Genomic DNA, 15,806 nt, shown 5'->3' on the forward strand with positions numbered 1-15,806 from the left:
TTTTATATTTTTTTCTTTCCTTTTTATTTGATTATTAATCATTCAATGGTTTTGGGCTGTCAAGGATCTGAAAATTGCCACACAAAGTGGTTACTTCAGTCTTCAACCATAATAATGTGCCTACTATCATGGATCCATAGTATTATTTAAAACATGTCTCATTCAGTACTCATGTAAATAATATTAGGGAGAAAGAATGCTAACCGTTTATATGCGTATACGCCAATACAAAGTAGACATGGAAAGACGGTGCTGCCCCCACTCTTGCAGAGCGTTGAAGATGCTCTTGCACACCCTCTCATTGGTTTGTGTGTTGACATGTACCTACATCATTAGGTAGTATTCTCTTGCTTAAAAAATTAATACCCACCAGTAACTGATTGATTCCATTTGGTGTGATGGCTGCTCCAAAACGTTCCTATGCGAGAGCAGTTGGAAACTCTTCCTGGCCTGAGATAGCTGCGCTTCCAGAGCTTATTCAGGCTGGGAATATTACAAGAATCATGATCCCTCAGTCAGATTATGAGGAGAAGAGGAAGATTTTTCGCTTTGCACTTTCGGTTTAATTTCTCTGGATGCTCTTCGTCAGGAAGCAAGAGAGAAATGGAAATTAAGCCATGAAGTGATATTGCACCCCTTGGGAAAGGGCTTTGTCATTTTTCAGTTTAATACAGAAGGAGACAAGGCTGCTGTATGGAGGCATAGCCCGATGCAGATAGGAGATCAGCTGATTCAGTTTCAACACTGGAGACCTGATTTCAACATCCATGAAAAACAAACCCTGACAAAGCTAGTTTGGATTCGTTTTTCGGGTCTTCCCCTGGAGTATTGGCATGAGAACGTGCTACTCTCAATTGCTAAAGCAGCTGGACGTCCGGTAGCTCTGGATCGTCACACTCGTCAGGGTTTGATGGGATTTTATGCAAGAGTTTTAGTTGAGATTGATATTTCTGAAGTATCTTCAAGGGTCGAGGAGGTTCAGGTTGAACGCCTTGAACCTGGAACCTCTAAGGTCTTTGGTTTTCAGCAAAAAATAGTTTATGAAGACCATTTTGAACGGTGTGGTTTTTGTAAGAAAGTGGGCCACAATGTATCTTCTTGCAGGCAGAAGAAGATAGAGGATGAGAAGCAAAGTGCCATGGCAGCTGAGGCTAGGATTGCAGAGGCGTTGTATGTTGATGAAGGAGTTAACTCGGTTGGAGTCAACTGGGAGATTGAGATAAATTCTAATCTGGTAGTTTCCAATCCAGGCACTCCTTCTCTGGTTCCTCCCATAATTTTGCCTTCTTTTTTAGGTAACGTTGAGGGGGGTGAGGATTTGAATTCAAATCCTTCCATTCTACACGCATCAACCTTGGCTCCTTCCTTAGTTGGGACACCTTTGGATGGAAATGTTGAGTTGGGTAGTATTCAAATCCAGTTGGACTCTCACAATTTGGTGAGCGCTAAAGATGGTAGGCCGATTATGGGTGATACGAATTCAGAAGTTGAGATTCTCAACTTCCTTCAGGGACGGATGGGGACTCTCTTACCGGGTCGGATGGATCTTCTCCTTCTGGGTCGGATACCGACTCCAGTGAATCCAACCCAGTTTCGGAAGATGATGCTGTTCTAGGCGTAGGTGAGGAAGGGCAAGTGTTTCAGGGAAATCAGGGTCCTGTGAAGGACCTTCCAACGGCTGCTCGTGGGAGAGCCATTTTCACTCGTCCTCGGAGGCAGATGACGGGTAAGGGGGGCAGAGGCTGCCTTCGTGGTGGGGGTGTTGGTCTCAAATCAGGATTTTCAATCGCAGTGGTGGACAAAATTCCTGCTACCAAAATTTCTGGGGGAATAGTGGCCGTGTCTTTTTCTGAGGTGATGGCAGTAGACAAAGCTATACAAGCGAGAGAAAAGAATGGTGAGAGGGCTATTCCAGGTCGCCAGAAGAAGAAGAAGGTCGGTCAAATTAATAAGTCTGGCCAGAGGGGTGTCTCAAAAAATTAATTATGCGAATTTTCTATTGGAATGTGCGTGATTGTATGAAGGTCTCTAGAAGAAGAAGGGCTTTGCGAACTTTTTTAGGGGAATCTGCCCCAGATTTTGTATGTTTAGTGGAGCCAATGGTTCAGGTTAGTAGTTTCTCATCCTTTATTTTTTAATAAGCTTGGGTACGACAGAGAATTTATCCATAATGAGCGGCAGACTAAGGTGCCGAATCTATGAATTATGTGGAAGAGGGGTCTCAGTAAGCCAGTAGTGGTTGCTTCTTCTGAGCAACAAATCTCTGTAATGTTTGATTGGGCGGGTCATAAGGTGGGTTGAGCTGTGTGCCCTTCCTATGGCTTCTCATCCTTGGTCAGTGATGGGTGACTTTAATGCCACTTTAGCTTCTCATGAGAAGTGTGGTCCTGGGAGATATAATTTAGGGTCGGCGGCTGACTTTCAGGCTTTTGTGGATGGAAGTATGCATACGACTGCTCGCTCTCAGGGTAGAAAATTTACATGGACCAATAATAGACGGTGTGGTCACATAGCGGCTGTTTTGGATCGCTGATTTTGTAATGAAATGTGGCTAGATTTCTTTCATAACATTATGCAGCGAAATTTATTATGTACTACTTTTGATCATTCTCCCATGATGGTGATATCGGACACTGTCCCAAAGCCTAGTAATATTCCTTTTCGTTTCCACTTATTTTTGGATGGAAGATGAAAGTTTTATTTCGGTGGTGAAGAAGGCTTGGAATAATGAGATTGGGGGCAGTCCAATATATATTTTATCTCAAAAGCTGCAAGGTTTAAAGTTTGAGTTGCGTTCCTGGGCGAAGGAAGCTTTCCTGAATTTGAATGAAGAGGTGAATAAAGCTTCTGAAAATTTGAAAGTGGTCCAATATCAAGTTGATGCCTTGGGGATGTCAGATGATCTTTTTAATAAGGAAGCCGATGCAAAAACGGCTCTGTTAAGGGCTTCCCAAATGCAGGAGAAGCTTTGGGCAGCGAAAGCAAAGATAAGATGGATGAAAAATGGGGACACGAATTCTAAATTTTTCCACCTATTTGTCAAAATGAGGCGAACCAGGAATCAGATAAGCTCCATCAAGAGAGAGGATGGCTCTTGGATTCATGATCCTCGGGATATATCAGATTATATTGCAGATTTCTATGAAAAATTTCATGGAGCCATGCCTGTATGATCATTATGAGCTGCTGGATTGTGAGTTGGATGATCAGGATAATGAATCTCTGGAAGCAGTTCCCACTATGAAGGAGATCAAGCTTGCAGTTTGGCAGTTGGATCCTGATAGTTCTCCTGGTCCTGACTGTTTTTCAGGAGTTTTTTTTAGGCGGTGTTGGGATATTGTGGAGTGGGATTTTTGTAGAACTGTCAAGAATTTCTTCTTGAGATGTTGCATTCCTAAGGGTGTTAATAATTGCTTCATTACCTTGATTCCTAAACATGCAGGGGCTTCTTCTTTGGATAAATTCAGACATATTTGTATGGCCAATTTTTTCTACAAGGTTCTATCCAAGATCCTTGCCTCAAGGCTATCTAATTTCCTTCCAAGGTTGGTATGGGATGAGCAGGGAGCTTTTCAGAAAGGGAAGATCATCTTAGCTAATATTAGTTTAGCCTCTGAGTTGGCTAATCTGATGTTCTCTATGGTGAGAGGTGGTGAAATGGGGATCAAGTTGGATGTCCAAAAGGCGTATGGTGGTGAAATGGGGATCAAGTTGGATGTCCAAAAGGCGTATGATTCTCTCTCATGGGAATTCCTCTTTGCGACTTTGAGTAAATTTGGTTTCTCAGCTAAATGGGTGCAGTTGATCCATCAGCTCCTTATTTCTTCTAGAATGTCAATCCTAGGTAATGGTAATCCTGTGGGCTACTTCGGTGCTGGTAATGGTCTGAGGCAAGGAGATCCCATTTCTCCTCTTTTATTTATTGTGGCTGAAGAAGTGCTCTGTAGAGGGTTGAAGAGTCTTGTAGCTGCAGGGAAATTAAAATCTCTCTCAGGTCCAAGAGGTATCACTACTTCTTCTCATCTTCTTTTCACTGATGATATTTTCATTTTTATGAATGCATTTGCTTGCTATGTAAGAAAGTTGCATAGCTTCCTTTCCAAGTATCAGGAGTTCTTGGGTCAGAAAATCAACTTGGATAAAAGTAAATTTTTCTTTGGGAAGGTGGCTCCTCATAGGAATAAGTTCATCAGTTATTGGTTAGGCATTCATGCAGCCTCTCTTCCAACAAAGTACCTAGGAGTGGAAATTTTTAAAGGTCGGGTCACTAAAGCCCACATGCTTCCTTTGGTTGATAAAATCAAGGATAGACTAGCAGGGTGGAAAGGTAAGCTCTTATCAATGGCAGGTCATGTGGAGTTGGTGAAATCTGTGATTTCAAGTATCCTAGTTCATAGCTTGGCTGTGTATTGGTGGCCTGAATTAGTGGTGAAAATGGTGGAGAGATGGGTTAGCAACTTTATTTGGGCAGGTGACATGGAGCTCCAAAAGAAAATTGTAGTTAAATGGGAGGATGTGTGCAAGCCTAAGAAGGAGGGTGGATTGGGAATTCGCAGATTCAGAGATGTTAATGTTGCTTGTCTTTGCAAGCTGGCATGGCAGATCAGGAACGAGGACATGGTTATGGTAAAATTTTTTAAAGGTCGGTTCCTGAACAAGGATGGTTTTTTGAAGGGTGGTTATAAAAAGTCTTCCATTTGGCCGGGCTTGAAAAAAGTTTGGAATATTGTCTCTGATAATATTCAATGGACAGTGGAAAATGGGAAGAAAATCAATTTATGGGTTGATAAATTGCTGGGAACCTCCTCGTTGGTGTCCTCATCGGGGATGGATGAATCCTCCTTCCTTGGTTTTTCCTCAAAGGTCACTGATTTTATAGATAATGGTAGATGGAACTTTCCGAGGGCTGTCACTACTTTTTTGTTGGATTTTTTTTCTTTGGCAAAGAAATCAATAGCGATTTCTAATGAAGAGGATGTTTTCCACTGGTGTCCATCCTCATCGGGAATTTTTTTGATCAAGTCGGCTTGGGAGGTGATTTGTTGTCCTTCTCCTTCGATTGGGTGGCACTCGATTGTTTGGAGAACGAAGCTTCAACCTCGCTAGGCAACATTTGGATGGAGATTGATGAAAGGAAAAATTCAAACTGATGATTTGGTTAAAAAGAAAGGTATTTTCCTTGCTTCCAAGTGTTATTTATGTGGTGCTGCTGAAGATTCTCTTCTTCATATTGTTTACCAATGTAGTTTTTCTACAATTGTTTGGAGAAAATTCTGTGACTGCTTTGGGAGAGTTTGGCTTATTTTTAATGATGTGAATTCCTTGTTATCTTGGTGGAAGTTGAATTCTAAATCAATTTCCTTCAAGTGGGTGTGGTTGTCAGGATTTATTTTAATTCCTTTCTTTATTTGCATGGAGAGGAATTCCAGAGTTAATAATGGGATCCAGTGATCTGTGAAGCAAGTTTTTGGGCTACTAAGAAATGATATAAGTCTTCAGTCTTATTGCATCTTTGGGTCAGCCCTTATAGTTTCAAACCTTTTGTGTGCTAGAAGGATTGGGTTTCAGATCTCCAATCATCACCCTCAGGATTTTTTTGAAGTTTTCTGGTGTGCTCCTATGGAGGATTGGATTAAATTGAACACTGATGGTTGTTCGCTAGGCAATCCAGGTAGGGCAAGGTGGTGTTTTTCGTGATTGCAACTCTGAGATTATAAGTAATTTCAAAGTGATGATAGGTGTAAAGACCAACTTTGAGGCTGAATTCTTGGCTGTGATGGAGGGTTTAGAGCTGGCAAAAACCATGGGTGTGCAACACCTTTGGGTGGAGTGTGATTCGGTTGCAGTGCTATTATTGCTCTCAAAGCGGGTGGTGCCATGGATGTGTCACCAGTGATGGTGTGGGTTAATTCCTTTCCTGGATTCAATAGAATGGAAAATCACTCATTGCTTTAGGGAGGCGAACTCAATTGCGGACTTCCTTGCTAAGTCTGCGGCAAAAAATAATACCTCTGATCCTATCATTTCTTGGACAGCGCTGGTGAAAATGGATTTGGAAATGGACGCTCAAAAACATCCCCATTACCGTATGGTCTAGTTGCTTCACAATTCAGTCTAGCTCTGGAGAGTTTTTTTTTAGCCTTTTTCCCTGTTGATGGTAATGCCCAAGGTGGGAAAATTGGCCTACTTTTCTCTCTTGTTTTTTAGGCACTCTTCTGTGCATGTATCTTTTTCTTGATTTTCTTTTTTTGCCCTGTATATCTCTTTTCTCTTTTTAATACAGATGATATTCTAGCCAAAAAAAAAAAAAAAGATTCCATTTGATGTGTAGTGTAACTACAAGTTCAGAATACAGGCAGGAGAAACTTGCCAAATTTGTTAAGTTCTCTAGAGGGAGATCAACTTTGAATTATATGTAACGGATGATCCAGTTCACTTGTTCTATACTAAAATCGTAATTTGAGGAATTATCACTCCCCTCCCTTGAACTTTGGGGAAATATCAAGTTCCCCCATGACTCTTTAATTAATTCACTCCCCTCCCCCGAAATCAAAAGATTCTACTACTCGTTAGTACCTGTTAGATTTTGCTGTTAAGTGACTAGAAAATACCCAAACTACCCTCTAATAAGAAAAGAAAACAGGTTCAAGCTCTCATCTTCAACGAGTCTTCTTGACCATCACTGCCTCCTTCACTATCGCTGCTCACCGTTGCCCGTGGCCCGTCACCGTCGCCACTCATAGAGAAGATGCTCACCGAGAAGGCAAAGGCGACTTTCCTATTTTACTGTCGATGCTCACCAAGAAGCCAGCCTTGCACCGGAATTCCTCTCAGTTGAAGGCCTAGATCCTTTGCACTAAAGCCCTAGTTCCTCTACACTTAAGCTCCCTCAGTCGAAGCCCTAGTCCCTCTGCAGTGAAGCCCTCTCAGTCAAAGCCCTAGTTTTAAGCAATCTCTTCAATAAATCCATCTGCATTGAAGCCCTCTCAGTCAGAGCCCTATTTTATCTGGTTGTTCCTCAGTGGAACAGGTATTACTAAAGCTTTTACTAGTGGAATGGTTGTGAATTTGGTTTTTGCATTTGATATCCCAACTGAAGTTCTTGGAAATCAGATTACTGTTCCTGTATGGATTGCATTTTGTGACTGATTTCTGTGACCTTAGAATATTGGAATTCTATTAGTTTGATCCTCTAGTTTGTATTAACTTCTCCTATTCCACTCTTTCTTCATTATTCTTGCTCTTTATGTCCTCATAAAAAAATAAAAAATAAAAAATAAAAAACCTACAAAGGAACCACAAACGATGAATTCTTCCATGGCTCAAGCAATAGAGTTGATCAATAATACTTTGCATTGACAATTTTTTCATGTTCTTAGATAACTTACTCATCCGTACTTGCTCCGTGTCAGTTTGGGGAAAAAGTTTGTAGCTACCCGAGGAAGTTAATTCCTTTTTATCTGGACTGTATAACCAAAGAAATGATATATTCACAACCCAATGTGTTTTGTGATCTCTGTAAATACCTTTTTATGTTTTATTGATATCCTTTTGCTGATATTTAGTAAAAAAAAAAAAAAAAAAAAAAAAAAACCAACACATCAACCCCTTCTGTGCATGTATTCTTGAACCAACTGTATGCAAAAGTTTTTAGGCATTGTTAGTTCTATTACATTGGTAGTATTTTATAGACATTGTTAGTTCTTTTATAAATACCTAATCAAACATTGCACAACTATGTCTTTTGACTTTCAGGACCATTTACACAAGATCATGGAGTTAAGGGCACGCATCTTTTACCACTTCAACACTAATACTTCTAACGTTACAGTTGTGGACCCAGATTTTTAAAGCTACAGAGAAATGGTATGTGATATATATAGTAGTGTTATTAGGCATGTTCCCGTGTGAGAATTAGGGTCAAGTGTATACTGCCAAACAACCAAGATATGGAGTTAGGGACGGATGAAAGTGTGCTTCAGATGTTTGAGTTGAATGCAACTGTGGCATACATCAACCTATATGTGTTTGATCTTTGGGTTGATGACAAACCAACATTCGCATACAAAGTCAATAAATTCCCTGGTGAACTAGTTCAAAGAGATGATAAGTCAATGGATAGATTAGATAGTGTTGTACATCAAAGTCAAACTGGTTTTGGGGATGATATTCAACAAAGTCAGGTTGGTTCTGCTACGCTTATCCAATAGAGTCAAGCTGGATATAATAGTTCTTTATAAGATAACCAAGCCTGTTGTGGTTCCAGGGCAAAGCAGCCAGTTAGAAGGAATGGAGCATCTTCTAGGGCAGCAAGTGAAAATGCCACCAATAGTGTCATAGTTGAGAATACCAGTGGTAAGAATGGGATTGGTTGGTCTGACATTGTTAATAATTCTGGTCCTAGTGAAGCTACTAACAAAGCTTTTGGTGAGATTGAAATGATCAGTGATGATGACAACGATATGGAATGGAAATGTCCGAGTGATGATAAAGATAGCTTAGTAGAAAGTGATACTGATGAGGGTCAATGGGAAAAGAATGTGACATTATCTGACCATGAGGATGATGTTAGAAAGGAGAAGGAAAGTATATTGTGCATGGGGAACATAGTGTTTGGTCTAACTATGATTCAGAGGATAGTGAATTACCACATACTAGCAGTGTTCATCATGTTGGAAATGAGAAAAAAGATTTAGAAGTGGGGATGATTTGATGATGTCAACTGTGCTTAGAGACCATGTCATCCAAAGAGGATTTCAAATATTGAGAATTAAGAATGAGAAGAAAAGGGTAAAAGCCGTGTGTGCCTCAACAGGGTGTACATGGAGCATCTATGCCTCACCTTGTGATGCAGGATGTACGTTTATGATTAAGTCAATGTGCAAAGAACATAGTTGTGGTAGAGATGATGAGAACAAGAATGTCACATCTACTTGGATAGTAAAGCATCTTGCATCACAGCTAAAAGCAGTCCCTGACATGAAAACTGATGCAATGCAAGCATACTTTATGGATAACTTCTGTATCAAAGTACCTTACCAAACATGTTATAGAGCCAAAAAGAAAGCTATTGAGAATAATGAAGGTAGTCATTCAAAGACATATGCAAAATTACTTGCTTATGGTGATCTGATTATGGAGAAAAATCCAGGAAGTGTGTTCAAGCTCCAATTTTATGAGAGGAGTGTAATGTTTGATCCACCTGTGTTTAAAAGATTCTTTATTTGTTTCAAAACATGTGTAGATGGCTTTTTGAATGGTTGTAGGCCATTCATTGGTGTTGATGGTTGCCATTTAAAAGGCACATTTGGTGGTGTTTTGCTTGTTGTAGTAACAGTAGATGGAAACAGAGGGTTATTCCCATTTGCTTATGGAGTGATTGAAACTAAGTGCAAGGACAATTGGTATTTCTTCTTGAACCAATTGTATACAGTTCTACATGCTGGCATATGTGACAATCCAATCACTTTCATGTCTGACAAGCAAAAGGTACCTTATTTGGTTACTCATATGTTATTTTTTAAAATAAAGCATATTTTTGATATATTTCGTAGTAACAAATGAAAAATTTTGTTCGATGTCTATATGTTGTAGGGTTTATGTGATGCCATCACCAATGTATTCCCAAGAAGCCAGCATAGATGATGTTGTAGACACCTATACCAAAATTATAAGTTAGCCAAGCATACAAGTATATTACTGAGGAAACACTTTTGGAGAGCAGCAAAAGCATCAAATCACTTTTTAGTTGAGAAGGCAATGAATGATATGAAGGCCACGAAGAAAGAAGCATATGTTTGGCTCAGTAAGATGCCTCCGTGAATCTAGGCAAGGCTTGCTTTTGACTTTGGGTGTAAAAGTGGTCACATCACAAATAACATGACCGAATCCTTTAATCAATGGATTGCACCGTTCAGAGGAAAGCTAGTGCTGACATTGATTGATTATATTAGGAAACAGTTGATGGATAAAAATGCAAAAGAGATATCAGCTGGGATGTAACTTCAAAGGTAGGGTCACCCCGAGGATCAAGGCTAAGTTGGATGTCATAAACATTGAAGCAAGAGGGTGCATGGTTCAAAAAGCAGGTTTAGAAGAGTTTGGAGTGTCAGAAATGGAAGGTCGGTATGTAGTTAATGTGAAGAAACAAACATGTGGTTGCAAGGTTTGAGAAAGCACAGGCCTGCCATGTAAGCATACAGTTGCCTATTTAAAATATAATAGAAAAAGTCTGGAAAAGTACTGTGATGATCATTACAATGTGGCAAGATACATGACAGTATGCAAAGAGATCATTCATGCATTACCTGGACTTGATAAGCTTCCACTAGAGCATATGATGGGGATTGTTCAGCCTCCACCAATACTAAGGTTGGTTGGTAGACCACATAAAGTGAGGAGGAAGGAACCGGGTGAGGGACTATTTGGAGAGTTCAGAAAGAGATCTAACACTGTGAGGTGTGGAAGATGTAAGTCACTAGAGCACAACAAAAGGACATGCACAGGACCACTAGTGCAAGAGAAGAAAACTCATACTAGGAAGATAGTCAGAGCAAAGGTATAGGATTTGTTCAGCTCCTCTTACTTATGATAATCTCATACTATATATAGTAATGAGTTTTTATGTGTGTTAAATTGTGCAGAGAAAGCAGAGTAGTGGAAGCTCTTCATAGGTAACTACAAGGTCACAAGCTTCCAACACTGCAACTGAAGTGAATATTCAATCGAAGACTAAAGCTCAACTGAAGGCCAAAGAAGATAAGAGAAAGCACGTGAAGCATTGAAAAAGGCAAAGAATCAAGGAAGTACATCAAAGGATTGAGTATGAGGAGATGGAGAGAAGATGAAAACAATGGACTTAATTTTTGTCAAAAACAATGTGTTTTGTTGTGGAAAATATTATAACTATTAAGTAGTATTGATTTGGATGTGTTATAACTTTATATTGGTATGGTATGTGATGCATATCTTGATGTGGTTGTCTATTCAACCTTTTTTTCTTTAGATGGATATGTTATATATAGATGATTTACTATATCTTGATTAACAGGTTATTTTTGGATAGTCAATAGTATTGGGGAAATGCTACCAAATTTTTTGTTCCTTATCAAGTCATTTTTGGGTCGTCAATAGTAATGGGGAAATCCTGCCAAAATTTTTATTGATCATTACTTTTACATCTATTATAGTAATGCAATACTACGGAAATACACATATCATTATAATGATATAACATTTTCATTCATGAAAGATAGAGTCAAAGTACATCAATGTTTAGCTACATCAAGCACATCCAATCTAAACAACCTAGTGCCTCACTCAATATTCAGCTCCATCAGATACATCCAATCTAAACTTTAGTCAGACTATTTTACCAATAAAAATTGTTACAAGTACACCAACAAAGAAAACTACGACAAAGCTACACATCAATTTCATTGATGTTGTTAACTTCTCTATCATATCCAATCTAAACTTCTCAATTCCCACCTCCTATTGCAACTTGCGTATCACCTCTCGTAACACCTGCAACTTCTCATGCAACTCACGGACCTCCACTTGCAAGTTATGGAACTCCCCTTGCAAATCTTGAAACTCTTGCAAGAGTATTATGGGTTTGTTTGTTGATATTTATTTGCTTGACAATCTGGTTGATGGTGGGTTAATGGGATCACTCCACAAAAAGAAGTCACATCGATGCAATTCTGGACAACTGTAAAAGAGCCTGTTTGGATTATCAATTGTCTCTGAGATCCTTATGACAGCCTTTCGGTTACATCTACACCTTACGCATATGCACTTTTGTGCATCAACACTACTACAACGAACACTTGAAGTAGACATTTATTTGCCATATATACACAATAACATTGATTTCACATAGTTAGAAGCTGAATTCAACAAAAAAAAAAAAAAGGCATCTATTTCACAAATATAGAACAAAGAGGGAACAAAAAATAGTGAGAAAAATATAGGGAAGCAATGACTCTTTTATTATAGGGCAAGAGATCGCTACCTGGTTGCATAGCCCTTGCACCATCAAGGGGGGGGGCAATGAGAGCACGGGCAAGGGCATTAACATGAATTAGATTTTTTATTTTACAAGGGTGGGGTGGTAATTTTGCATGATTCTATGTTTAGGAATAGGAGCTATGCGACCAAGAAGCTTTTTTTTTTTTGTTATAATAATGGAAAAAAAAACCACAGTTAGGTGGTAGTACTTAAGATAATTAAATCTCTAATTTTGATATATTTTGTTAAAACACGGAACTTGAGCATCCCATGGATCTTTGATGACTCTATTGATCATGTCCATAGCTAGTTTTGTTGTGATTAGTTAGACATTATTGTGTACCTTTCATGATATTTTGTAAGAGGACGAGGCTAATAGGAACTTTGGGATGATCAATAAATTGTTTGTAAGTAGTTCCCATGAGATGGTATCAGTGTATCACAAGTGATGCGAAGAAAAAAAAAAAACATTATTTTCATTTCCAAATACCCGAGCATATTTTTCAAATAAAATATTTTTAGGTTTTATTCGTTTTCCATGATTAAACCCAAACCACTCATTCATTTTGTATTGCAGTGGCAGAATAAATTGTTTTACATGCCCTTATCTTGAGAATTTGGCTTCAGTTAACTCTACTTTGAAGTAACAAAATAGAAGAAACAAAAAGAGATGTTGTCATGTAAATCTATTCGAATTACTACTTTGAAGTAAACAAAACGAAAGAAATAAAATGAAATCCTATCATGTAAATATGTTCCTCTTTTGTGACATATGTGCTATGTGTGAATGCTCATGTTATTGTCTTCAAAATCCACGTTTGCATAGTGGAGTTATAATTTTGAGAAGTTGGACACTTTGTTCCAAAATTTCTCTTCTCTATCCACTAATTGTTACCATATGACAAATAAAAAGAAACAAGGTTTCTTATTTTGGTATAATAAAAGACAACCAAGGACAATAGTTTCATGCTATGTGTGCTTGTGCACGTTTGTTAATAATATATATTATATGGATCATTAGGGACGTAAATTTCTGTGACAAAAGCATTTATACCTTTTGGTAAACAATATTATTTTTTGGACAGCACCTTTGCTACACAATATGATAATTTTGTGATACTTTTCTATTCAATTAGATAAAAATAATACATCATCAAAAAAATTTTAAACACTAAATAGGACTATACAAATTTTTTCCCAAAGTATCTTCATCCTTAACATTTCACAACCACCAGTAGCAATATGAGCCTTCTAAAAATAAAGGGTGCACTCGTTACAAACAGAATTTGTAACCACCATTGTTTGCCCTCCGTACAATGATTTGGAAAATTAATAAAAGGTCTAATAAGGTCATTTCACTTGGGGTGTGTCCTTGAGGTGTCAGCTTAAGCCACCTTTTCTATGTACGTGATGGATATCTTCATGATGTTAAGTCTAAGGAATGAAAATTGTGTGAAATTTTCTCTATAAACATATTGTGTTGGCAATTAATTTTTATAAGATAATTAGAGAATTAGTGTGAATACCCAATAACTCTATGTTCTGAGCACTTTGTTGTTGACTCCCCACCATAAGTTTCATCATTATTTATTTTTTGGTAGATGAAAAAATATATTAAGGAACAATATGGAAGTACAACATCCATGAACAATCAGAATTCAGCTTTAGTGTAAGCACCAGACCAGCCTCAACCCGTTATTGGCTACCAAGATGCTGCCAAAAAAAAAGACTTCGTTAGAAAGAAATTACAGGCAAAGTGCTTTTAGCTTAAATATATATTGATCCAACACCAAGAATAAAATTGAACAATATAGAACATTGTAGAAAGTGTGGTAGTGTGAAATTGAAATATTGTGCAATGTATGTTGTGAATGCATTCATGAAGTTTTGAATGTCATTAGTAGAAAAAAAGAGACGTCCATACTATAATTAAAATCTCAATTTCAACTTAATTGTAGTAGCATAAAAGACGCTTCCTGATTTAAAGTAATAGAAGAGAAGCAATGGTAAGATTTCTCCATTGTGACCTAGTGGGGGTTTGAATCGGACTCTCCACAAAACGGGGGTAAGACTTTTTACATTATGATCATCCCCAAATCCCGTAGTGGTGGGAGCCCCATGCACTGGGTATGCCCTTAGTACAAAAGCATTGCCGGGCAATTCTCCTTTGGCAGTTCTCACATTGAAAACAAAAGTAGCACCAACGCAGAATGTCAAGTGGCCAACTGCCAAAGGCGATTCACCCTGTAATGCAGCTGCACCCTGTAACAGTTATTGAGTGATGGCCTCACCATTAGTGATTTATAGGCTTACGGAGCATGGATATGCCCTAGAAGCAGAAGCATATTCCACGGAACAATCTCCTCCATTTTTGTTTCATAGGGTTCTTCTAGGTTTCATTCCCTTTGTTCTGCCATATATCTTACACAAATTTGTGTTTATTCTGTGTGGTATGTGTGGAGAGAGAGAGAGAGAGAGAGAGAGAGAGAGAGAGAGAGAGAGAGAGAGAGAGAGAGAGAGAGAGAGAGAGAGAGAGAGAGAGAGAGAGATGTGGCAATTCTAAAGTGGTCCATATGGAAGGAACCTTTCTTTCACATTTTTCTTAATTTGCCCAACTCTTGTAAGAAGGGAGTCCTTACTGATAACTAGTGCAGGTCAAATAAAGTAGGTTAAGTCTACCCATGATAGTGATATGTGAGATGGGAGGAGCATCAAGATTATCTCCATTTGAAAATATATGGTCCATAAGTCACTCAAAAATTTACAAAAGAAAAATAAGAAATACATGAGGGGAAAAAATGCACTTCAAGATGGAAGGTTCAGGGGCATATTCCCCCACCCATGGCCTTCATTGTCAAGGCCACCAAGATAAGAGATGGTCCACCAATTAAAGATAATTCATTTATGCAGAAGCTCGAGATTGTGATTAATTTTTAAGGATCTTTTCATTTACACTACCCTGTTAAGATTAGCTTGTCTCAATGGTCCACTATAAGAGTCATGTGGTAGGATGATGTTTCAATTTTAGCCGTTAGATAGACTTGGTCATGGTTTAATTGAATTAGCTACGTGTAAAACTTTAAAATCTAATTCAATCAATACCCTTCTATGTTTTGACATGTATCTTTTTAGTTATCCATGAAGGCCTATGTACTCTCCATAGTCATTAGATTTTCAAAGTTTTGTTTTTCCACTTGGTGACATCGGTTTTCCGTTTGGGTTGAATTCGACATGTAGGCAAGGGGAATTGAGCCCTATCATTTCCCAAATTTGCCTCCTCTTATTGGAATCATATATTCTCCAACATTTTCATTCACTGGTTTTGTGTCATTCTCTCCTGATTTCTCTCTCTCCCTCCTCCGGCCGGAGAGGATATAAATTTTATTAGCCACCATAGAAAATAGAACCTAAAACAATGTAGAAAATGGATGGTAATTGCAAACAACAATCACACATCACATACAAAAATTTATGTGGTTCAGAAAGATTGCTTACGTCCATGGTGAGTTGAGACTTGCTTTATTATCAATAGAGAATAGGGTTACAACCGCTCATCCTTACACCTCTTTCATATTTTTTATGGAGAACGAAAGGTCGCTACAAATATATAGTGAACCCTATACAGGAAATTTTTGAAATACATACCCATATATTCCTAAATTTTAGCACTATTGTCATTTGAGAGAGAAAGTGGGGTACAACCAAAGTAGTACCCTTTTCTTCTTACCAAAAAAAATTCTATGTCTAGGAATACAACCTATTCCAGCACTTCTGTGTCAATTTCCCCCCCCCCT

The 15,806-nt window shown here is 38.4% G+C and overlaps 1 protein-coding gene across 1 annotated transcript; it reads left to right on the top strand.

Annotated features, from left to right (window-relative positions):
• Positions 1-8,726: 8,726 nt before the first annotated feature.
• Positions 8,727-10,988, top strand: LOC122058594. Its single transcript, XM_042621229.1, has 3 exons — positions 8,727-9,489; positions 9,595-10,558; positions 10,644-10,988. The coding sequence occupies exons 1-2, from the start codon at positions 8,866-8,868 to the stop codon at positions 9,643-9,645; spliced, it is 675 nt and encodes a 224-aa protein (XP_042477163.1). The 5' UTR covers positions 8,727-8,865; the 3' UTR covers positions 9,646-10,558; positions 10,644-10,988.
• Positions 10,989-15,806: the final 4,818 nt, after the last annotated feature.

The sequence above is a fragment of the Macadamia integrifolia genome, chromosome 13 (assembly GCF_013358625.1).
Source record: "Macadamia integrifolia cultivar HAES 741 chromosome 13, SCU_Mint_v3, whole genome shotgun sequence".
NCBI lineage: Eukaryota > Viridiplantae > Streptophyta > Magnoliopsida > Proteales > Proteaceae > Macadamia > Macadamia integrifolia.